This window comes from Mustela lutreola, chromosome 18 (assembly GCF_030435805.1).
Source record: "Mustela lutreola isolate mMusLut2 chromosome 18, mMusLut2.pri, whole genome shotgun sequence".
Lineage (NCBI taxonomy): Eukaryota > Metazoa > Chordata > Mammalia > Carnivora > Mustelidae > Mustela > Mustela lutreola.
Window position 1 is genome coordinate 26,248,408 of NC_081307.1, and position 25,022 is coordinate 26,273,429.

The window sequence follows — 25,022 nt, forward strand, 5'->3', positions numbered from 1 at the left end:
GGGAAATTATGAACTAATAGATTTCTACCACAAATCAAATACAGACTACAGATTTCAGACCCAGTCAGACATTAAGTCTCTAAAAGCCCTAACATAAAAACTTGACTTACATTTTAAGCAATCTGTAGCGGAAATGTAAAGTAACACATATAGTACTTTCACTTTTTTCAAGAGATACAACCAGTAACTAAACAGGAATGACTATGGCAGAGGAAGGGGGCAAATCTGAAATAGTTTAGCCATTTAGTAACAAATAAAATTTCACTTTAATAAATTAGGATTCAGTCTCTGGTAAAGCCAAAATGCCGTATCATCAAAACTTCAAAACTTACTTCAAAAAATAGTAAATCTTCCATCATATCTTAAATTCTAAGGTCTTCTGTAAATCGATGTTTTCCTAAGTCCCTCAGTAATTCTCTATTTTCTCCTCCAAAAGATGCAGAAAAACCATCACCACCGTAAGTCTCAACTATGTAGTTTTCACTTTTCACCTCAGTGGAAATAACTTGCAAATTGTTCACCTTTTCCTAGTGGTTTTGACAGCAAGTATGAGTAATTAAGAAGTGATTGTATCTACTGCCTGGGCATAATTTATAAGTGAAATGGTAGGCTTAAATTGGATACTTGAATTAATATAAATTAAATACTTAGGTGACTCACTGCAGTACTAATCTGATATAATGTAAGAGGCTTGGAGCATTACCTTTTTTTTAGTTATACTGAGATATAATAGGGATACAGCATACCTCACATACTGAAACAAGAAATTTGATAATTTTTTTTTTAAAGATTTTATTTATTTATTTATTTGACAGAGAGAAATCACAAGTAGATAGAGAGGCAGGCAGAGAGAGACAGAGGGAAGCAGGCTCCCCGCTGAGCAGAGATCCCAGCACTCCGAGATCATGACCTGAGCCGAAGGCAGCGGCTTAACCCACTGAGCCACCCAGGTGCCCCGAAATTTGATAAATTTTGACATGTACATACAAATTCACTTCTGAAACCCCAATCTTCTTCCTCTGCCAAAAACTCAAATAGGATGCGTGTTGAGAAAAGTACTTACCTTCATGTAATTCACAATCTTAGCAAGAACACCAAACTTATATCCAGAGCTTCCTGATAGAGCTTTCAAGTTAAATGATCCATTGCTATGATCTGGAAACGAGGTTCAAAAAACAATTATAACATTGTCATAATAGATTTAATTTTGACTTTTAAGCAACTAAGATGATTTTTAACTCTAGTAAAATATTTGTTTTGCATTTTTCTATCTAGTGAATTCTACCCTGTAAAACTTTGGTATAAATTAAAATTTATGAGTATATAATAAGCGTATTAATTTTCCCACCAAAGCTAGGTACAAAGTATTAAGAATTCACAAGCATTAAAATACATTTTTTCTGGGGTGTTTGGGGTGGCTCAGTTGGTGCAGTATCCGACTTCATCTCAGGGTTCCTGAGTTCAAGTCCCACATTGGGCAGGGAGCCTACTTAAAAAAAAAGTAAAATACATTTGTTCCATAAGTACCTTTGTCTCACTGTTCCCTTAATTATGATTAGATTTATCCCCAAGATTAGAAGCATGGCTTTTTAAACAAGAGGACAACACAAATCTCAAACTGATGCAAAGAGCTTTTCTAACAGACTTAATACCATGAGAAATGAGTGAATTACTTCCAAGAGATAAAAAGTTCCACTTATCACCTATTACATCAATTTCTGCCTCTCAACTTAAAACAAATGGGAACTAACAGGGATTAATAAAAGAAATGATACCATAACTAAACTTCAAGATTAATTAGGGGAAAATATTTTAAAAAAGGAAAAAATTCATAGGCAATGACACTGCATAAACATGGATGCTTTAAAAAGGGCGACAGCATGAAACAAGGAGCAATCTGTACTGACGACAATTTATTTCAGAACTTGTATCATTCTGTTGCATTTTGTAGGCAGAAACCCTAATGCTACTATGAATCACAAGCCCATTCCATTAGTCATAAGGAGGAACAGTTAAAAAAAACCTCATAATTACTAGAAAAACATTTCAGAAGTACACATTCTATTAACAGACCATCAATTCAGATATATTACGTTCTCCTGTGGCTGCTAATCCACAAAGGAAAATGTTAAATACAAGGTGGGGCAGGGGTATCTCTGGCACCAGCTTGGTGGTAATAATTAAAAAAAAAAAAAAAAAAAAAAAGGAATTCATTAGAACAATGCAAGTCAAATGTAACAATTGTCAGAGAGCCAAGAATAGCTTTTAGATGGCAACATAATACTTCTCTGAGATTAGTTTGTGAAAAGACTTTATTAAATATACTTTTTGAGACTAAAATGAGGCTTGATATGTAATTTTCCTTTAAAAATATTACTGTCATCATTTGACAACAACTTAATTGGCACATTATATCCTGTTTCCAAAAGTGGTATCATGGATGCCTTACAGGTATGCTTTCACATTCATTATTCCAATTATGAAATACTACCTACATGGTTCGTTTTCCCAAGGTGTTCAGAGCACTTTAACAATAAAAGTAACATTTACTGAACACTTATTATTTGCCACAGGGCATGCTAAATATTTGACTTTCTCATTTAATCCCTCCGAAAAACTCCCATTTAAACATAAAAAAAGTAAGAGTACTAAGCAGAAGAATGCAGATTCAAATTCAGTAATAAACGCTGTGATACTGCCTTGTTTAAGAATCATTAACTAGGGGACGCCTGGGTGGCTCAGTTGGTTGAGCGGCTGCCTTCAGCTCAGGTCATGATCCCAGCGTCCTGGGATCAAGTCCCACATCGGGCTCCTTGCTTGGTGGGGAGCCTGCTTCTCTCTCTGCCTCTGCCTGCCATTCTGTCTGCCTGTGCTCGCTCGCTCTCTCTCTCTGACAAATAAATAAATAAAATCTTAAAAAAAAAAAAAAAAAAAAAAAGAATCATTAACTAGGGGCGTCTGGGTGGCTCAGTGGGTTAAAGCCTCTGCCTTAGGCTCAGGTCATGATCTCAGGGTCCTGGGATTGAACCCCGCATCTGGCTCTCTGCTCAGCAGGAGGCTGCTTTCCCCTCTCTCTGCCTGCCTCTCTGCCTACTTGTGATCTCTGTCAAATAAATAAATAAAATATTTTAAAAAAAAGAATCATTAACTAGTCTTTAATATAGACTATGCCATTTGAAACTGGGTATTATTTTCTCAGAGTATAAAAATTCATAAATGCAGATATGTTTTCTTATTTAACTTTGATAAGATATTAAGTTTATCCTATATAAACTAACTGGGAACACCATGAAAAGCCAAAAACACCAGCTAAGGGCAGGCACTCTACAAGTGCCCAATCATGAACTACATGCACTTTTATGTATCAAGGAGTCCTGAACATTCAGCTCAATGACAAGCAAAGTAAACAGTAAATATTAGCTGAATGAATGAAGACAGTAAGAGTATTTTTATATATCCCTTTATGGTCCTAGAAACTAATATGCTAATTTATCTGTAATTTTAGAAAATAATGTGGTGACATCTGGGTGGCTCAGTTAGTTTAGTGTCTGACTCCTAATTTTGGCTCAGGTCACAATCCCAGGGTTGTGGGATTGATCCCCATATCAGGCTCTGCACTCAGTGTGGAGTCTGCTTCAGATTCTTCACTACCCCCGCCACTCCTCTGCTCCTCCCCCTGCTCACACTCTCTACCTTTAATAAATAAAATCTTTTAAAAAAATAAAGCAGAGGCTTTAACTCACTGAGCCACCCAGGCCTCTGGCTTCGGCTCAGGTCATGATCTCAGGGTCAGGGGAGGGAGCCCCACATTGGGTTCTCTGCTCAGCAGGGAGCCTGCTTCCTCCCTCTCACCTCTGCCTGCCTCTCTGCCTACTTGTGTTCTCTGTCAAATAAATAAATAAAATCTTTTTTTTAAATGTAAATTATAAAACAAAGTTTGCACAGCAAGCATTTACTCAGTCTGCTGTTGCTATAATAGCCACTCCATTATTTATTTATGTATTTATTTATTTTTAAAGATTTTATTTATTACAGCGAGAGAGGAAACACAAGGAGAGGAAGTGGGAGAGGGAGAAACAGGCTCCCCGCCAAGCACGCAGGGAGCCTGATGCTGGGCTTGATCCCAGGACCCTGAGACCATGACCTGAGCCAGAGGCAGGCGCCTAATGACTGAGCCACCCAGGCACACCCACTCCATTATTTAAAACCTTGATTCTGTTATGCCTGGACCACACACAACTCTAAATAATACACCTTAAATAAAAACATTCGATCTTCAAACATTCACAGTTGAAGATTCTTCGGCCATTTAAAAAAATTTTTTTTGAGGGGTGCCTGAGTGCAACAGTCAGTTGAGTGCTGATCCTTGGTTTGACCCAGGTCATGATCTCAGGATCAGGGATCGAGCCCTGTCTCAGGCTTCATGTAGAGTCTACCTGACATCATCTCTCCTTCGCCTTCTGTCCTTCTCACTGATGCTTTCAGTCTCTCTAAAGTAAATAAATAAATTTTGAAAGAAATTAAAATTTAGGGGTGCCTGGGTGGCTCAGCGCGTTAAAGCCTCTGCCTTCGGCTCAGGTCATGATCTCAGGGTCCTGCGATCAACCCTGCATCAGGCTCTCTGCTCAGTGGGGAGCCTGCTTCCTCCTCTCTCTCTCTCTCTGCCTACTCATGATCTCTGTCTGTCAAATAAATAAAATGAATAATCTTTAAAAAAAATTTTTTTTATTGTTGTTGAATACAGCTGACAAACAATGCTACATTAGTTTCAGGTGTACAACATAGTCACTAAACTTCTCTATAGATTATGCTATGCTCACCACAAGTGTAGCTGCTGTCACCATAAAACACTATTACAATATCATTAACTATATTCCCTATGCTGTGCCTTCTATTCCGTTTTTACCATTCAAATTTCACAGACTGCTTTTTTAATATCGGTGGTATACCTACCAAAACTAAACCTCTCCCAACTAGTAGAGCTGAAAACCTTTCTTTTCCCTTAGAATTTCTCCTAATTCAAACCACCACATGGAAATAATCACTTCCAGATGACAAAATTTATATATAACACAAGTATGAAAAGAAAATATCATTTATGAGATTTCATGCCCACTTCCTAGAGGAAATATCAAGCTGGTAAACCTGGACTGTTTGTTTCCTAGGTTACTACCTCTCTCAACATTTCTTTTTAGCTCCAGCAGAGAAATACTCTCTGAAGGATCCGAAATTTTATGGTTAAACACTAAGGAATCATCAGTTTGTTACTAACTCAAATTCCCCTGCAGAAATTTAGCTTAAGGACAAAAAAAATAAGGCAAGAAAAAGAGGTGACAGTTTATATCCCAGACAGCTCTATTCAAGTTTATGAATGATTTACACTTAAGGGTGGCAGGACTTAATGCAAATGAACGAAGAGGCAACTGTCAGCTGCATTGTGGTTCAACCAATAGAAGCACAGCTCCATCTTGGATGTGCACTGGACTGCATTACAAACAGACGATACCATCGCTTCAACAGCAGCCTTCAGACAAGAGGTAGGTTTATACGATCTCTTTCATTTAGTAATACATGTCCTTATGATGAAATATAAAAATATTTTACTATAAAAACTAAGCAGAAAGCTTTGTTCCTACGAAAGGCCAAAAAAAGCAATGTATTCATTTCACTGCTTGGTAGGATTTTATTATGAAAATGTGAAGACTGCCTTGTGCTATTTGATAAGCACCCTTACCATCTGTGCCTTATGGAAAATTCATGAGATTTTCTATGAACCTGATCTATATCCAGACCTTAGAGTAAACGATAAACATTTAATGTTAAGTGGTTACTTGCGAATTTATTTTTTCTGAGTTATTTCATTTCAGCAGTTTGGTTGCCTTAACAAAGGATTTTTCTTAAAGAAAAATCTAGACTCAAAGCGAATCCTGGACTAAAGCTTTCTGACTGTATGTGCAAATTGTATTGGTTGGTAAAAAGCGGTTACTTACGGGAAAGTTTGTTATATTTTAACAAATATGAGAAAATAGTTTAAAACTGTTCATTTGACTTTGAGTGTAGATGCAGTGAATGCCAAGAAACTGTAAGGATTGTGATTTTTACATAAAAATAATAAGACCGTAAAGATATCATTAAATAGGCTGCATTATACTACAGCCAAAGAGATCATTTGTAGAGCTTCAAGACTTCCCTAACATTTTAATTAAAATAGTTATTTTAGTTAAAATAACTATTTTAGTTAAAACCATATTATTTATTTTAGTTAAAACCATATTATTTATGGTTAAATTTTAAAATCTTTATTACTGTAATACACAAGTCATTCTATTATTAAATAATAACCTTCTTAAACAGCCTTTCGCTTTTTATATGCCACAAAATATTCATAACCATATCTCAATATAATGTTGAAATTATTCTTCAACTGATTCCTCAAAAGAAACAGAGAGCAAGTCTTTCTGATAAACTACATAAAAAATAAAAATATGTTTTAAGAAGAACTGGTAAGGGAGGAAGTATGGTACCTTTCAAGGGTAGGTAATAAGATTACTTTGATGGCCCAGAGTAATTATTCATGTCTACTAAAAATTAGAAATACTGACCAAATTTCTAATTTTATAATAGTCGAGCATGAAAAATATGATTATTTAGTAAATGCCAGAGTTCCAGGATATTACCCACACATACCGACCTAAAGATCAAACTTCTGCCTTTTCTTTGCTAATAAATCTATTTAAATTTTAAAAGACTATTTTCATAATTTTTATTCCTTCTATTTCTTATTCAGCATTCAGTCAGCATGAGTAAACCATTCATTACAAAACCTAAAGGTTGCTGTAAGAAGAAATTAAATTTCCCCAGGTTCAGAACAATGGGGTTAATTACCTAGAAAATATTCCTGCTTGCTGTACAAAGTATATGGGAGCCAAAGGAAGTCTCAGATAAATAAACACATCTTGTCAAATAAAACAGTTAACTTGTAACTAAAATTTCAGGTAAACTGTAAACAGAGCGCTGCCCCCCCCCCCATTATTGGCACTATAACCAGCTCACATTTGTTGGTAATGTATTTATAGTTAGCAGAGATGTAGGGTTACTGCTCTTTCACCAAACTGACTAGACGCATGGCCTATCTCAGAGAGCTCCAGGGCTGGGTGAGCACTCTATATTTAAATGCCAATATTATTAACTGATCATATTTCAAAGTTATATGTTTAAAGATGCTACAGAATTCAACTCAAGGGCTTTTACCATAATTAGAGCAAAAGCATAATCTTGTTCTGATCCGACAATTCAAGGTTCCAGAACAGTTTGAAGTCCTATCCCCATAATTATTTCACTAGGATCTTCTGAACATAGGAGGAAAAATAGGTGAAGAGAATATATAAAAACAAACAAAAATATGGTATTTATTTTAACTCTCCCCATTTCTGTAATGAAATGTTAAAGGGGTGGGGATCCAAAAAAAGTATACACATGATTTTTTTTTACCATTTAGTCTTATTTTTCATAAAGCATGTTTATAGCAGGTACTTGATATAATGTGTATTTTAATTCCAAAAACAGTCTTAGAATATGAGAGAATCCTAATAATACCATCTTTCTGCATGTCTAATTATGTCTACTCCATTAAAGTAAGTTTTAGATTTTACTCTAAATTTAGCACAAAAAATTGCTAGAGCTCTACTGTACTTAAAAAGAATGAACTACATTAAATTTAAGGTACAAAATGACTCTGTATTTCATGGTTTACTTTTTTCAGATATGCCCAGAAGCTAACTAAAGATTGAATGTTTTGAGTTGCTCATCAGTTATCAATACACTCACTTAAGAGGCAAACTGTCATCATTTACAACATAAACTGTCATCATTTACAACACGGGTATACTCTTCCTTAAACTGCTTAGACACTTCTAATCAAAATGAGAGTTTACTGATTCTTTTTTTTAGAAGTAATCCAAAAAACTCAGTAAGTGTATCAAATAGATAGAAAACACAGATATATAACACAATGTAACACAACAGATACATAAAACCAAAGACAAGAAATACTTTTAAAGTATATTAGTTAGGGCTTTAGGTAAGTACTATATTCAAATGGTTCAAAAACTGAAATTATTACAAGATGTACCTTGTGAAATCTCACACAGATCTGTTCCCAGCTCTACTCTCCAACCAACCACACAGGCAATCATTGTTATTAATTTCTTACATAACTCCTTCCAAAACTTTTGTGCAGAATCAAGCAAATAAAAATGCATATTACTTCCCCCTCTCTTATACATACTGTCCTACATCTTGGTCTTTCTGACTTAACAGATCCTAGAAATCTTTCAGTATCACCACAGTTACCTCATTCACACACAATTATCAATTGTATGGATATACTAATTTTAACAAGAAGAACAGATCATGATCAAGTTAACTTCAAATACCTGAATTTGGTTTGTGCTGTCTGCCTGCCCCACCTTATCCCTTCCTTTCCTCCCTCTACTTTGGTGGGGGGAGATGCATGAGAGGGCTTGAAAAAATTTTAAACAGTTCACTTGTACCTCAAAAATAAATAAAATATGGGGACACCTAGGAGGCTCAGTGGGTTGAACATTGACTCCTGAATTTCATTCAGCTCAGGGTCATGGGATCAAGCCCCAAGTTGGCTCCCTGGTCGGTGGGGAGTCTACTTGGGATTCTTTCTCCCTCTGTACCTCCCATATCTGACAATTGCACGCATGCGCGTGTGTGCACTCTCACTCTCTCTCACAAATAAATCTCCTTTGAGAAATAGAATATAATGTCAAAAATTTTAAGCAGTTCACTTGTACCTCAAAAATAAATAGAATATTTATTATCCCTTAAACCAACTTTCCAGTAATTCTAAAATTTCATTTTTTAAAAAAAGATTTTATTTAATTATTTGACAGACAGAGATCACAAATAGGCAGAGAGGCAGGCAGAGAGAGAGGGAAAAGCAGTCTCCCCACTGAGCAGAGAGTCCGATGTGGGGCTCGATCCCAAGACCCTGAGATCAGGACCTGAGCTGCAGGCAGAGGCTTAACCCACTGAGCCACCCCGGCGCCCCTAAAATTTCATTTTGAAATAGAAACTTTTATTAGTCTTTACAACCTCTCCTCAGTTTTAAAGTCAATACAAAAGAAATCCCTACTCATAAAGAGTTAAAATACAAAGTAATAACTTCAGTATAATTTCAACCAGGTATGAGTTACAGATTTATACAGTCAATTTCGAGAAGAAAAGAAACAAAAGTTTGATATGTTAGGGAGACAGGATTATTAGTGAAGTTTTTCATTTTTATTTAAGATTATTAGAATGTAAAAAAGGAGAATGACTATAAAATTTCTGAACTCAATAATGAAATGACATTTTAAGTTAACATTAATTAATAAGGTACATTAAACTGGGGTGCCTGGGTGGCTCAGTGGGTTAAAGCCTCTGCCTTCGGCTCAGGTCATGATCCCAGGGTCTTGGGAGAGAGCCCTGCATCGGGCTCTCTGCTCAAAAGGGAGCCTGCTTCCTCCTCTCTCTCTCTCTGCCTGCCTCTCTGCCTGCTTGTGATCTCTGTCAAATAAATAAATAAAATCTTTAAGAAAAAAAAAAAAAAGTATATTAAACTAATTTTTTTTTAAGATTTATTTACTTGGGAGACAGAGAAAGAGAGAGAGAGAGAGAGAGAAAGAATGAATCCCAAGCAGACTCTCCACAGAGTGCAGAGCCCCCCACTCGGGGCTCATTCTCACAAATGAGAGCCTCAGCTGAACCCAAGAGCTGGATGCTCAACCCACTGAGCCACCCACGTGCCCCTACATTAAACTAATTTCAGGGACATAATGTGGAAAGAAATTCCCAGATTTTAAAAAGTAACCAAGCTGGGGCACCTGGCTGGCTCAGTCAGGCACATGGCATGTGATTCTTGATCTCAGGCTTAAGACTTCAAGCCTCATACTGGGTGTAGAGATTACTTAATAAAACGAAACAACAAAGGAATCAACCTGAAAGGCCTGAACAGACAGAGAGTCTAAGGAATATTTGCATCAATGCTGAAGATGTCCTAGGTTAGCCCAGGTAAAATCAGATAGATCCTCCAGTGATTCTTCCCCTGCTCTTTATCTACCCATACAATAAATGGCACTGTTCTCTATTTCTTCAAGATCCTATTCTTCCTCTCCTCCTCTATATGCTGTTTTTTCGAAAAGACCTGAAACTTATTCACACTTAAGTAAAAAATAACAATGTGTGCTACCCCTCCCAGGAATACCACATTGTAGTCATATTAAAAATTTTAAAGGAGTTCCAAAACTAAATATTTTTTAGGCATTTGTGTGTGTGTACACAGCCATCACTATGCTATTGTGAAGACTAGGTGAAAAAGGACTAATATTCTCTCCATTTGAGTCAGTTTCTATGGGTTACTTGACTACTTATATGCATGGATATAATCATGCATATTATAGAATCAGAAACAGCAATACTGCAGAAATTGGCAGGAGTGGCCTATCAGGATATCCACATTAGACTCCAAGGTGCAACATCTACAGCGTATTCTATGTGAATGGCACCTTACAGTACAGTATGAATAGTGTTCCCTGTAGGTGTGCAACATAGCAGCCCCATTTTCCTTAAGAATACACTAAGGAAAAGAAAAACTTAAGGGATAAAAGAGGGTAACTCTAAAAAGCAGAGTCCCCAGATAGTTTGAAAATACTGTAATATACTGGGAAGTTCCTCATACACTGGCATTGCAGACAATGTATTTTTGTAAGTCCCCAAACTAATAAAAGCAACTGATTCAATTATTGTCCATTAGTCTGTTGTCCCTTGTTTCAAGATGAAGGATCACCACAAACCATGAAGCTGAAGGATTCTTAAATCCAAAAAGAACAAATAAATTTAAGCCTTTACTTCTGACCTCAGATCACTGATTTAACCTTCAAAATACACAAAAGAAGAAACCAAGTCCATCCAGAGAGGTGAAGCTATTGCCAAGCAAATGTGATCTAAGATAAAAACAGTAACATGTGAGTGCCTAGGTGGCTTAGTCAGTAAGCATGTGACCCAGATCTCGGGATTGTGAACTCAAGCCCCATGCTGGGCACAGACTTTACTTAAAAATAGATAAAAACAAACAAAAACCTTAGAAAATATTAACTTATTAATGTCAAAGTTTTAAAATTACATTTATAAAGAAAACAAATGATGGCTTTGGGTTTTTTAAAGTTACAGAGTTGGGTTTTTTAAAGTCACTTTTTCATCTTTTTTTGGTATGAAAATGATAATGTGGTTATGTTTAAAAACAGAATCCTCACCTTTTAAGGGATATACACTGAATATGTGTAGATGAAGTGATGATGTCTACAGTTTCCTTCAAAATAGTCTACAGGTGGAAGCAAATGGGTATTGATGAAGTGATAATTGAAGCTATATTATGAGCATACAGGGGTTCATCATACTTTTCTTTTTTTAAAGATTTATTTATTTACAGGGCACTTGGGTGGCTCAGTCAGTTAGACGTCTGCCTTTGGCTCGGGTCATGGTTCCAGGGTCCTGGGATCGAGCCCTGCATTGGGCTGCCCACTCTGAGGGAAACCTGCTTCTCCCTCTCCCACTTCCCCTGCTGTGTTCCCTCTCTCTCGCTGTTCCTTTCAGTCAATTAAATAAATAAAATATTAAAAAAAAGAAAGAAAGAAAGAAAGAAAGAAACGTACTCACACACACAAGTATCTCCAGCACTTAGAAAACTATTTGGTACACAGTAGGTAATCAATAAACATCTGTTTATAAGAATGAATGAAAATCTACTCACAACTATGTAGTAAAGAAAAATCATGCAAACTAAGTCATTTCTTTAATAAAATAAAGCAAACTACAATAGTGAATGAATTAACAAAGTGGAATTTTTTCCTCTTATTTCCAAAATTTTCTTAGTATAAAAGCATTTTATAATTTCTTAAAATAATTTTAAAGGACACTTCTGAAGGATCAAGGTAATAAGATCTTCAATCCTTCTGGTGCCATGTAAGGTCTAACAAGTATCAAGTCAACAAGAGCAAAACTTAATGCAAGATACTAAAACTCTGGGATGCCTGGGTGGCTCAGTTGGTTAAGCATCTGCCTTCATCTTGGGTCATGATCCCAGAGTCCTAGGATCAAGCCCTGCATTAGGCTCCTTGCTCAGCAGGGAGCCTGCTTCTCCCTCTACCTGCTCTGCCTGTTCTGCCTGCAGCTCTCCATGCTTCTAATTTCTCTCTGACAAATAAATAAAATAAAAAAAAAAAAAAAGGATAAAAAAGGATACTAAGAACTTTAATTCACTGGTTAATTTTGTGAAATGGAATAATAATTTATTAATCAATACATCTGGGATACTGTTTAAAATATTCATGTCCATAGACTGGCTATATGAAACGGTTAACACTATCAGATACACAACAAAAAGAAATCCTAAGATTAAGGTCTCTTCTTAGGCAACTTAAACCTAAAATTTTATTATCTTTATTCTGAAAACTGCCATTATTTAGCTTTTCTTTCTTTTAATATTTTTCACTCAGCCACTATTTTCTGATTCAGGTCACCTGTCCTTGAAGTTTAAAAGACTGGAAATAGGAGAGAGAGATACACTGAGCCAACAAGCTGAGAAGGAGCCACACAGGTAATGAGAAAAGCTCTTCAGGAGGCAGTTTGAAGACCACCATGTTAAAATACAATTTTTTGTAGTTAACAGATCACTGACCACTGCTTTAGTCAAATTTTAAACCAATTCAGCTTCTTTTTTTCCACTTCTATTAACAATTAACCTCTATATAGAAATCTTAAACATATTTGTCCAGCAAATGACACACATAAATATACAATATAGTTTATAGAGTATATGGCCATAAAATACAGAAAAAATTCAAAAATATCATTTGGGCATTTAATTCTGGCAGAAAATAAGATGACTCATGTTACCTACAAAAATTTACCATCAAATATTAGTACTAAGACTTAAATTGACTAATCTTTAGAATTTGGTTACATATATTCATTTTTTACCTTTTTGCAGATTCAAAAGAGCAATACAAGAAGTAGAATCCCTAAGAATGGCCTCCCTGACCTCCAGCCTCTGGAATGAAACCACTACATCTGTTTATCAATACCTTGGTTTTCAAGTTCAAAAAATTTACCCTTTTCATGATAACTGGAACACTGCCTGCTTTGTCATTCTGCTTTTATTTATATTTACAGTGGTATCTTTAGTGGTGTTGGCTTTCCTTTATGAAGTGCTTGACTGTTGCTGCTGTGTAAAAAACAAAACTGTGAAAGACTTGAAAAGTGAACCTAACCCTCTTAGAAGTATGATGGACAACATCAGAAAACGTGAAATTGAAGTGGTCTAGCACTCTACTAAGATGAACAAAATCTCTGAAAACAGCCTTCAACTACTGAGAAAAAAGGAAAATTTTCTGAGGCCAACTGTTATTATGAAAATTGACTCTGAGTGATTAAAAGATTTCTAAAAGAAGGGAAAAACAAGTCAAATATGCACTTTGTGTGTGTGTATCCCTTTCATTAAATGTACAGTAAAACTTCACAAGTGTAAGTTACCAATCTATTTAAAATGATAATTCAAAAACTGGGTAAAAGATTCCCAGATTTCAATATTAAGCAACAAAAGGTAAGCCAGAAACATCAGCAAGATCAAATAACCCTGATCTAAACAAACCATGTGGACTAAAAAATAAACTTCCCTCCATGTGTTTGGGTAATAAAAATGTTTACCTAAGTCCAAAGTAAATAATTCCACTTATACATAAAATCCCTACTTATTAAAAAGAAGTATATTCTAGGTTACTGAGGACAACTTATACATTTTTTAAAGACTTAAGTTTTATTTAGGGATTAGTGTGGGAAAAAGTCTCAAAATAGAAAGATCACAAGTGTACGTGCATAAAATTTTCATAAAACTGCCTTACCATTTAATAAGAAACACATGGTTTAACAACGGCCAGGCTATTTTCAAACTAAAACTTACTAGCATACCGTCTAAGTTGTATTTCCTGAGTTTATTCTCAAGGGCTAAGATACCCATATTCTCAAGGGCTAAGATACCCAATGCTGAAAAGACTAACCCCCAAAGAAGGTGAAAAACAGGACCATATAACACCTATTAAGAAACACTGTAGTTTTATTTCTTAGAATTACAAGAGCTATACAGATATTGTATTTCATTCCCCAAACACTGTTTTGCCAGGACCCATGAGCAAACCTAAGCATGCTCTAAACCACCACAACTGCACTTAGCAAGAAATAACATTCCTGGAAATTCACCCTGACAAATTCGTTCAAAAGGAAAAAGCTCAAGATACAAAGAGATTTTTAAAAGCATTACTCAAAAATAACAAAAAATGGAAATAACACTTTTAAATATGATAAATCAACTTAGCTTATTAAGAAACTACTGAAAATTAAGGTACAATTAAGGAAAGAGAAAATATTTGATACAGGAAATGAAAAATAAACATCTGGGGGCGCATGAGTGGCTTAGTCGGTTGGGCGTCTGACTCTTCCATTTCTGCTCAGGTCGTGATCTCATGGGTCTGGATGGAGCCCCACGGGGGGCTCTGCAGGGAGTCTCCTTAAAAGATTCTCTCCCTCTGCTCCTCCCCCAGCTCTCCCTTTCTCTTTCTCTCTCTCTCTCTCTGATAAATCTTAAAAAGAAAAATACTTATCTGTCATTTTCAACTTAGAGAACCCTGTCAGTTTGGAATCACTTTTCCACAAAATGTTTTCTCTTTCTATCCTTAGAAATAAACGCAAATAATGTAACCAAATTTCAAAGGACTTGCAAAAACTGGTATGCAAAGTACTTTGGTAACCAGGAGATATTCTGAGCACCGTTAAAACCACATTTTCATAAACCACAAACTCTGGAGTCCTTGCCACAAATGGGAAGCATACATATCTTTAATTGCTAAATTTCTTGATAATGGGCACTACTAACTTTTCCTACCTTATGCTGTAATGTATTTAACCATTCCACAAATATGTATTGAGTGCCTCTATGTGTGACAGATTGGGTTACGATGGCAAACAAGTAATCATGCAATTACTATGACACAGCTTTGTCAAAAATAATGAGTGCTTTGGGAATCAAAGGCTAAGCACTGAATTCAAATAGGACAGTAGAAATAATATGACTTAAGCTGCAACCTAAAAGAGGAACAGGAGTTAACCAAAGGAAAGAGGGAAGGAGCTAAGAAAGAATATTCCAGGAAGAGGACATAATGTAGGCAAAAGTCATGAGGTAAAAGGGAGTAAAGCATGTTAAAGGAGCTACAGGAAAGTATCACTAGGACAGAGTATAAGAAAAACAGTGAGCTATGGGTATAAAAGGTAATGGAGACCAGATCAGGTAGGGCATATAGAAAGCAGGAAAAGACGGGCTTCATCTGAAAAGCAATGATGATCAGCCTAAAGACAGTGATATCATCAGACTGATGATTAGAAAAATCACAGATTGCTGTACAGAAAGAGTAGTCTAAAGAAGTTAAGCCAGGAAACCCTGTAAGCACCTAATCAGACAATCCACTGGTACTGACCCGGTCTAGGATGGTACAGTAGTCTTCAGTGTTTACACCCAGGAATTCCTGCTCTTCCTTCTTAGAGCACTTGGGACCCCATGTGTCTGGGTACAGCCCTGTGACTAGTTCTAGACAATGAGTTGTGAGAGAAAAGTAAGCTCTTACCATCAGGAAAGAGAATTTTAACTGACAGGTAAGATATTCCAGAGTTCCTTCTCCCTCTGGCACTGAGACCAAAAACATCTGAAATATCGGCTACTCTATCAGCCTGGGTCCTCTGAGTAACTAAAGAGCCAAGAGCCTTGCCAATACATGATAAATATGTGGTATGAAACAGAAACAACAAATCTTTGTCGTTTTTAAGACACAGTGAGATTTCGTACTGTTTAAAAAAAAAAAAAAAAAAAAAAGGTGGCCCAAATTAGTGTCACTTTGACCAAATTCCAAAATTGGTGTTTTATACATAATTTAACTGCAGTTTCAAACTCCCTCAGAAATGTAGTCTTATCTGGTCAGTCAGGAATTTTTCAATCAATGCCAATGAGTATGCCACGAGCACCCTTCCCCATCCCCCAAAGAAAGATGAGGTCATCTGCATAAAACCCCTGGCTTTTCTCCCTAGAAAAGGCCTGGCCTAGAACAGTCCTTTTCTTTTGCTAATAACTTTCCTGCCTTTGCCCTCCTTCTATAAAAAGCTTCCATTTTGCTGGGCACCTCGGTGGCTCAGTCCTTAACCAGCTGCCTTGGGCTCAGGTCATGATCCCAGGGTCCTGGGATGGAGCCCTGCATCAGGCTCCATGCTTGGCAGGAAGCCTGCTTCTCCCTCCGCCCACTCCCCCTGCTTATATTCCCTCTCTCACGGTCTCTGCCAAATAAATAAACAAAATTTTTAAAACAAAGGAAAAGAACCTTCCATTTTGCACAATTCCTTGGATTGCCTCTCTATTTGCTAAATGGGATGCTGCTGATTCATAGATCATTTCATAAGGCCAATTAGATCTTAATTATTTGGTTGAATTTTGTTATTTAGGAGGAGCAAAGATTGTGTGTGTGTGTGTGCGCGCATGTGCCAAAAGGCAGTTTTATTAAAGCTTGAGAACAAGACCCCTGGGCAGAAAGAGCTGCTGCTAGGAGCAAAGATATTCTTAACCAGATCAAAGAAACTAGGCCTAAGACTGGGTCTGTGCTAATGTTTAAACAGTGTACTACAAAGGTACTATGAATTAATTCAATGTACATTTCACTGGAATGAAGACAAAATCAACTTAATGTATGTGCTAATAAGACTGAGAGTCCTACCTGATAAAAAGATTACTTCTACTTTAACATCAATTAGTAAAACAGCTTGCAAAATATTTAACAAAATGACATCCATGAAGATTACTATTGCTGCATTTTTTGGCAGTTAAATAGTTTCTTGTGAATTACACTGGACTGACCTTGTTGTTTAAAAGGTAATGGTCTTAAGACTAAACTAAACCCAAAATAAGTAGAAGAAAGAAAATAATGGTGAAGTAGAAAAAATTTAAAAAAAAAAGAAAAACACAAGAAAGAAAGAAATAAAACCAAAGTTGATCTTTTGAAAAGATCAACAAAATAAAACACAAATTCCTAAAATCAGAAATAAAAGAGGGAAGGTTATCATTACTGACCTTACAGAAATCAAAGGATTCCAAGGAAATACTTTGAAAAAGTTTAGACAGTGTAGATAATGGAATGGAAAAACTCCTAAAAAGATACAAAGCACCAAAATTAACTTAAGCAGATAACAAATAATCTGAATATATCTTTAAGAATTTCTACAAGAGGGGCGCCTGGGTGGCTCAGTGGGTTAAGCCGCTGCCTTCAGCTCAGGTCATGATCTCAGGGTCCTGGGATCAAGTCCCGCATCGGGCTCTCTGCTCAGCAGGGAGCCTGCTACCCTCTCTCTCTCTCTGCCTGCCTCTCTGTCTACTTGTGATCTCTCTCTGTCAAATAAATAAATAAAATCTTTAAAAAAAAAATTTTAAAAAAGAATTTCTACAAGAGCTTCCCACAGAGGAAAGCTGGGTACAGCCCTGTGACTAGCTTTACAGCCCAAGTGGCTTCACTAGTGAACTCTACCAAATATTTAAAGAGAAAAATGTATCAAACCTTCACAAACTCTTCCAGAAAACAGTGGAAAAAAGAACACTTCACCAATCATTTTATGAGGCCAGAAACACCCTGACAGGCATCACAAAAAAACTACAAACCCTACCCTCATGAATGCAAATACAAAACTCCTGTACAAAATACCAGCAATCTGAAATTCCACAACAAATAAAAAGGATTATACATCATGACCAAGTAGGATTTATTCTAAGAATGCCAGACTGGTTTAACATCTGAAAAATCAATTAATGTATTATTAATAAAAAACAAGAACATGATCTTCTCAAAAGATGACGAAAAAGCATTTGACAACCTCCAATACCCATTTAAGATTAAAACCTCTCAACAATTGGGGGTACCTGGGTGGCTCAGATGGTTAGGCATCTACTTTCAGCTCAGGTCATGATCTCCAGGTCAGCTTCTCCCTCTCCCCCTGCTTGTGCCCTCTCTCTCTCTCTCTCTCTCAAATAAATAAATCTTTAAAAACAAACAAACAAACAAAAAACAAAACTCTCAACAAACTAGTTTGCCCTGATAATGGGCATCTACAAAATCCATGCATCTAAGATCATGCATTAAGGAGGAAGATTGACTGCCTTTCCCCTAAGATCAGGAACAAGGCAAAGATGTTCACTCTCACCACCTGTATTCAACATTCTATTAGCCAGTCCAGGGCAGAAAGGAGGGAAGGAAGGAAAGAAGGAAGGGCATTCACACTGGAAAGGACATAATAAATCCATCCTTATTCACATATGACATAATCTTGCATGTAAAAAAAATCCTATGGAATTCATACACACACACACACATACACACAACACAACACACACACACACACACACACACACACACAAATAACCTAGAAAGAATGAACAAGTTCAGCAAGGTTGCAGAATACAAGATCAATGTACAAAAAACTACTGTATTTCTTTTTTCTTTTTTTTTTAAGATTTTATTTATTTATTTGTCAGGGATAGAGGGAGAGAGAGCGAGCGAGCACAGGCAGAGAGGTAGGCAGAGGCAGAGGGAGAAGCAGGCTCCCTGCTGAGCAAGGAGCCCGATGTGGGACTCGATCCCAGGACACTGGGATCATGACCTGAGCAGAAGGCAGCTGCTTAACCAACTGAGCTACCAAGGTGTCCCAAAAACTACTGTATTTCTGAGGCACCTGGGTCACTCAGCTGGTTAAGCATCTGCCTTCAGCTAAGGTCATGATCCCAAGATCCTGCTCAGCAGGGAGTCGGCTTCCCCTTCTGCCCTCCCCCCTCTCACTCCATATCTTGCGCTCCCTTGTTTGCTCTCTCTCAAATAAAATCTTTTTTTTTTTAAGGATTTTATTTATTATTTATTTGACAGAGTGAGATCACAAGTAGGCAGAGAAGCAGGCAGAGAGAGAGAGGAGGAAGCAGGCTCCCTGCCAAGCAGAGAGCCCGACTCAGTACTCGATCCCAGGACCCTGAGATCATGACCTGAGGCGAAGGCAGCGGCTTAACCCACTGAGCCACCCAGGTGCCCTCAAATAAAATCTTTTTAAAAAATCTACTATAGGGGCGCCTGGGTGACTTGGTCAGTTAAGTGTCTGCCTTTGGCTCAGGTCACGATCCCAGGACTGAACCCTGCATTGAGCTCCCTGCTCAGTGGGGAGTCTGCTTCTCCCTCCTCCTCTGTCTGCTCCCCTTCCAACTTGTGCTCTCTCTCTCACTCGCTCTATCTCAAATAAAGAAAAAAAAATCTATTGTATTTTTATATACTAGCAATGAACAATTCAAAAATTAAAATTAAGAAAACAATTTCATTCACAATATCAAAAATAATAAAATATTTAGGAATAAATATAATAAAATAAGTGTAAGACTTACACATTAAAAACAACAAAACATTACCAAAAAAAATTAAAAACCTAAAAAAAGAGATGGAGTAAATTTTCATGATCCTGGGTTAGGCAAAGATTTCTTAGATATGACACACTTAGAACATAAGTGACATTCGATCAAGAAATTGTCGCCTGGGTGGCTCAATGGGTTAAGCTGCTGCCTTCGGCTCAGGTCATAATCTCAGGGTCCTGGGATCGAGTCCCACATCAGGCTCTCTGCTCAGCAGGGAGCCTGCTTCCTCTTCTCTCTCTCTGCCTGCCTCTCTGCCTATTTGTAATCTCTGTCAAATAAATAAATAAAATCTTTAAAAATATATATATATTAAAAAAAAAGAAATTGTATCTAGGGGCACCTGGGTAGCTCAGTCCGTTAAGTGTCTGACTTTGGCTCCGGTCTTCATCTTGGGTCCTGGGTTCAAGTCCCACGAGAGGCTCTGTGCTCAGCGGGAGTCTGCCTGCACTCTCTCTGCCCCTCCCCCTGTTATGCTCTCTAATAAATAAATAAGTAAAATTGTATCCAGAATATATAAAGAACACTTATAAACCAATAGGAAAAAAACAATGAAACCTTTTTTAAGTGGGCAAAAAATCTGAATAAACATTTTACCAAAGACGACCCAGGAATGGCTAATAAGCAAATTAAATGATGCTCAATATCATTAACCATTACAGAACTGAATGTTAAAATCACAATGACAGGTGCCTGCATGGCTCCATCAGTTAAACATCTCCCTGCCTTTGGCTCAGATCATGATCTCAGGATCCTGGAATCAAGCTCCACCTCAGGCTCCCTGCTCTGCCCAATGCCCTCCAACCCCCACGACTGGTGTGTACTCTCTCAAATAGAATATTAAAACACACAATGATACTACTTTTCAACCACTGGAATAGCTATAATCAAAATGACAAGAAATAACAAGTCTTAATAAGAATGGAAAAAAATGGGGTGCCTGGGTGGCTCAGTGGGTTAAAGCCTCTGCCTTTGGCTCAGGTCATGATCTCAGGGTCCTGGGATCAAGCCCTGCATCGGGCTCTCTGCTTCCTCCTCTCTGCCTGCTTCTCTGCCTACCTGTGATCTCCGTCTGTCAAAGAACCCTCATGTACTGATGGTGAGAATGTAAAACTATATGGCCATTTTGGTAGCTTCTTGAAAAGTTAAAAATAAATTTACAACATGACTCCAAAGTTCCACTCTTATGTTCTCCATCCAAGAGAAAAGAAAGTAAGTCCACACAAAAGCCTGTACATTAATGTTCATAGCAGCACTATTCATAATAGTCAAAAACTAGTAATAATCCAAATGTCTATTAAATGATGAATGGATAACCATTCATCATGGTTTGTAGTATACCCATACATGGATTACTCTTCAGCAATAAGGGCAAAATAAAGTACTAACAGATGAATCCTGAAAAAAATACCAGCTAACTGAATCCCATAGCAAATAAAAAGAATCATACACCACAACCAAATATGATCTATTCCAAGAAAGCAAGGGTTGGTTCAACATCTGAAAAATCAGCTAATGTAATATACCATGTTAACAGCATAAACAACAAAAAGATCATCTCAATAAATGCTAAGTAAAAGAAGCCACAGACTAAGACTACACATTATACAATTCCCTTTATATGAAATGTCCAGAAAAAGCAAACATACAGAGACAGAAAGTAGACTAATGGTTATCTGCAGCTGGGGTGGGAACAAGAAGTGATCGTAAATGAGCACAAAGTATCTTTCGGGGATGATGGAAATGTTCTACAATACGATTATATTAATAGGCGCAAAATTCAGCAAATTTACTAAAAATCTTTGAACTGTACATATAAAACAAGTGAAATATATGGTATATAAAATAAACTTCAACAAAGTCATTCTCTGCAAAGAGAATAACCTAAATTCTAACTATAAGACAAGACTATTAACATCTTAAGAACAATATATTCTCTTATCATCACATTCCCTTATACATGAACAAGTGTCTACCAATAAATACAAATGTTGAACTGGAAAAATGAACTTGCCATGACTAAATGGTTTCCTAAAAAAATAAAAACTGGATAGTCCTAAAGTCAATTTTACTAACCAGAATTCTGTTTAGAGCCCGATGATCCTCCATGTTCTAGCTTTGCTTTCTTCTTCTTTGATGAGGATGATGATGATTCAGAAGATACTGAACGTTTTTCTACTACAGGAGTGGAAAGAGCTCGTTTTTTGAACAGCTCCCGTTCTCTCAACAGGCTTGGATCCATAATTCTGCAAAGATATAAGTATTTTTAATACACATTCTAACCACTCAAACCTATAGGCCAAATCCATAGGTCCCAAGAATTACTTCCAAACAAAATTACATTTACTATTAGTTCTCTATTGGAACTTGTATTCATTCACTTAAAAATCTTCACTTAGTATCTACTGTGTGTCAGGCACTGAGCTAGCCACTAGTAAAGAGAAACAGAATTATTCTCTAAAGCTCTAGAGCTGCACTGCCCAGTATGAGAGTCACTAGTCCCATGTACCTATGGAACACCTGAAATGGGGCCAGAGTTGAGATGTACTTTAAGTGTAAAATATACACCAGATTTACAAGGCATAGTTCAAAAAACTTTTAGAATTACTGATGAGATATTTTAGATTGTTTACATGTTGATGGGATAATAATTTGGATACACTAGGTTAAATAAAACATTAAAATTAATTTCCCCCAACAATATGATCATCTTAATACAGAAAAAGCATGTGAAAAAATAAAAATCTGTCTAGGATAAAAACTCTCAACAAAGTGGGTTTAGAGGGAACATACCTCAACATAATGAACACCAAATATGAAAAACTCAAAGCTAACATCATACTCAATGGTTAAAATGTAAAAGCTTTTCCTCTAAGATCAAAAATAAGAAAAAGATATCCACTCTCCCCACTTTTATTCAACACAGTGGTGGAAGTACCAGATGCAGCAATCAGACAAAAAAAATTTTAAAGTACCCAAATATGTGAGGTGCCTAGGTGGCCCAGCCAGTTAAGTGTCTGCCTTCGGCTCAGGTCATGATCTCAGGGTCATGGGATTAAGCCCCACATCAAGCTACCAACTTAGCAGGGAGTCTGTTTATCCATCTCCCTCTGACCCCTGCCATTCACACACTCACTCTCACATAAAATCTTTTTTAAAAAAAAATTATATAAAAAAATAAGCATCCAAACTTGTAATGAACATGTGAAACTCTATTTACAGAAGACATGATACTGCATATAGAACACCCAAAGATTCCACAAAAAAATAAATGAATGAATTCAGTGAATTGCAGGATACAAAATTCATATATAGGAATCTGTTCTGTTCCTATACACTAAAAACAAAGCAGTAGAAAGAGACATCTTTAAAAAATCTCATTTACAATTGCACCAGAAAGAATAAAAATACCCAGGAATAAATTTAGCCAAGGAGGTCAAAGACTTACTCTCTAAAAACTATAAGACACTGATGAAGGAAATTGAAGATGACAAAAACAAATGAAAAGATATTCCATGCTCATGGATTAAAAGAATATCATTAAAATGTCCTTACTTCTCAAAGCAATCTTCACATTCAATGCAATCCCAATCAAAACACCAATAGCACTTTTCACAGAACTAGAACACATAATCCTAAAATTAGTATAAAACCACAAAAGACCCTGAAAAGACAAAGTAATTCTGAAAAAGCAGCACAAAGCTGGAGGTATCACTGTCCCAGAGTTCAAGATATACACAAAGCTACAGTAACCGAACAGTATGATTCTGGCACAAAAAGAGACACACAGATCAAAAGAACGGAGAGCCCAGAAATACACCCACACTGAAGTGTCAATGAATCCACAACAAAGGAGGCAAGAACATACAATGGGGGAAAAGACAGTCCCTTCAGGTGTTGGAAAAACTGGACAGCTAATGCAAAAAAAAAAAAAAAAAAGAAACTGGACCGCTTTCTTACACCACACACATATATAAACTTAAAATGGATCCAAGACCAAATATGAGACCTGAAACCTTAAATCCCATAATAGATAACAAAGACAGTAATCTTTTAGACACTAGCCTTAGCAATATTTTTCTAGATATATCTCCTCAGGCAAGGGAAACAAAACCAAAAATATACTACTAAGACTTAATCAAAATAAAAAGCTTGTGCATAGCAAAGAAAACCATCAAAACAAAAAGAAACCCTACTGAATGAGAGAAGACATCTGTAAATGATATAACAGATAAGAGGTTAATATATATAAAGAGCTTACATAATTTAACACCAAAAATAACAAAACCACTCAGAATAAAAAATGGGTAGAGGACCTGAATAGACTTTTTTTTCCAAAGACATACAAATGGCCAACAGATAACAGGAAAAGATGCTTAATTTTACTAATCATCAGGGAAATGCAAATCAGAATCTCAGTAAGATATCACCTCACAGTCAGAATGGCTGGTATCAAAGACAAGAAATAACAAGTGTTGACGAGGATATGAAGAAAAAGCAACCCTCATGCACTGTTGATGGGAATGCAAACTGGTACAACCACTGTGAAAACAGTATGGCGGTTCCAAAAAACTAAAAATAGAAATACTATATGATCCAATACTTCCACTAATGGCATTTACCCAAAGAAAACAAAAACACTATTTTTTTTTTTAAGATTTTATTTATTTATCCAACAGAGAGAAAGAGAGAGAGAAAGGAAACACAAGCAGGGGGAGTGGGAGAAGTAGACTCCCCACTGAGCAGGGGAGCCCAATGCAGGGCTCGATCATAGAAGCCGGAGATCATGATCTCAGCCACAGACAGACACACAATGACTAAGCCACCCAGGTGCCCCACAAAAACACTAATTCAAAGAGATATATGCAGCCCTATGTTTATTGCAGCATTATTTAAAATAGCCAATATATGGAAGCAACCCAAGTGTCTATCAACAGATAAAGAAAATGTGATATACACACATACAATGGATTATTAGCCATAAAAAAAAAAAAAGACAGAAAGATCTTGACATTTGAGACAACTCTGGTGAACCTAGAGGGTATTATGCTAAGTGAAATAAGCAGACACAAATACTATATGATATTATTTATGCATATAATCTAAAAAAAACAAAACTAAAACAAACAGATTGTTAAATATACAGAACATACTGGTAGTTGCCAAAGGGGAGGTTGGTGAGGAGATGGGAAAAACTGGTAAAGGAGATTAAGAGGTATACACTTCAGTTATAAAATGCACAAGTCATGGAGATGATAAGTACAGCATTACAGAATATAGTCAATAATAATTTTATAATGTTTCATGGTAACAAAGGGGGACTATACTTATGGTGAGTGTTGGGCACAGCAAAGATGGCGCTGGCCTGCCTTCTCTTCCGGCTAGAAAAGGCGCCACCGTGGCAGTATTGGCGCCAACGTGGCGGTTTTGG

The 25,022-nt window shown here is 36.7% G+C and overlaps 2 protein-coding genes across 3 annotated transcripts in view; one reads left to right on the forward strand and one right to left on the reverse strand.

Moving 5' to 3' along the window:
• The window catches only part of GTF2E2 (general transcription factor IIE subunit 2), a 67,725-nt gene that overhangs the window by 34,306 nt on the left and 8,397 nt on the right, over window positions 1-25,022 (reverse strand). For both annotated transcript variants that reach the window (XM_059156337.1, XM_059156338.1), the window contains exons 2-3: window positions 21,668-21,837; window positions 1,064-1,155 (exon numbers count right to left, since the gene is read on the reverse strand). In XM_059156337.1, coding sequence (XP_059012320.1) covers window positions 1,064-1,155; window positions 21,668-21,833 — 258 coding nt within the window. In that variant the 5' untranslated portion in view covers window positions 21,834-21,837. The remainder of the gene's footprint in view (window positions 1-1,063; window positions 1,156-21,667; window positions 21,838-25,022) is intronic.
• On the forward strand, window positions 5,474-13,605 carry SMIM18 (small integral membrane protein 18). The gene is made up of 3 exons (XM_059156340.1): window positions 5,474-5,537; window positions 12,583-12,664; window positions 13,058-13,605. Exon 3 carries the CDS (start codon window positions 13,095-13,097, stop codon window positions 13,389-13,391), a length of 297 nt encoding a protein of 98 aa, XP_059012323.1. The 5' UTR covers window positions 5,474-5,537; window positions 12,583-12,664; window positions 13,058-13,094; the 3' UTR covers window positions 13,392-13,605.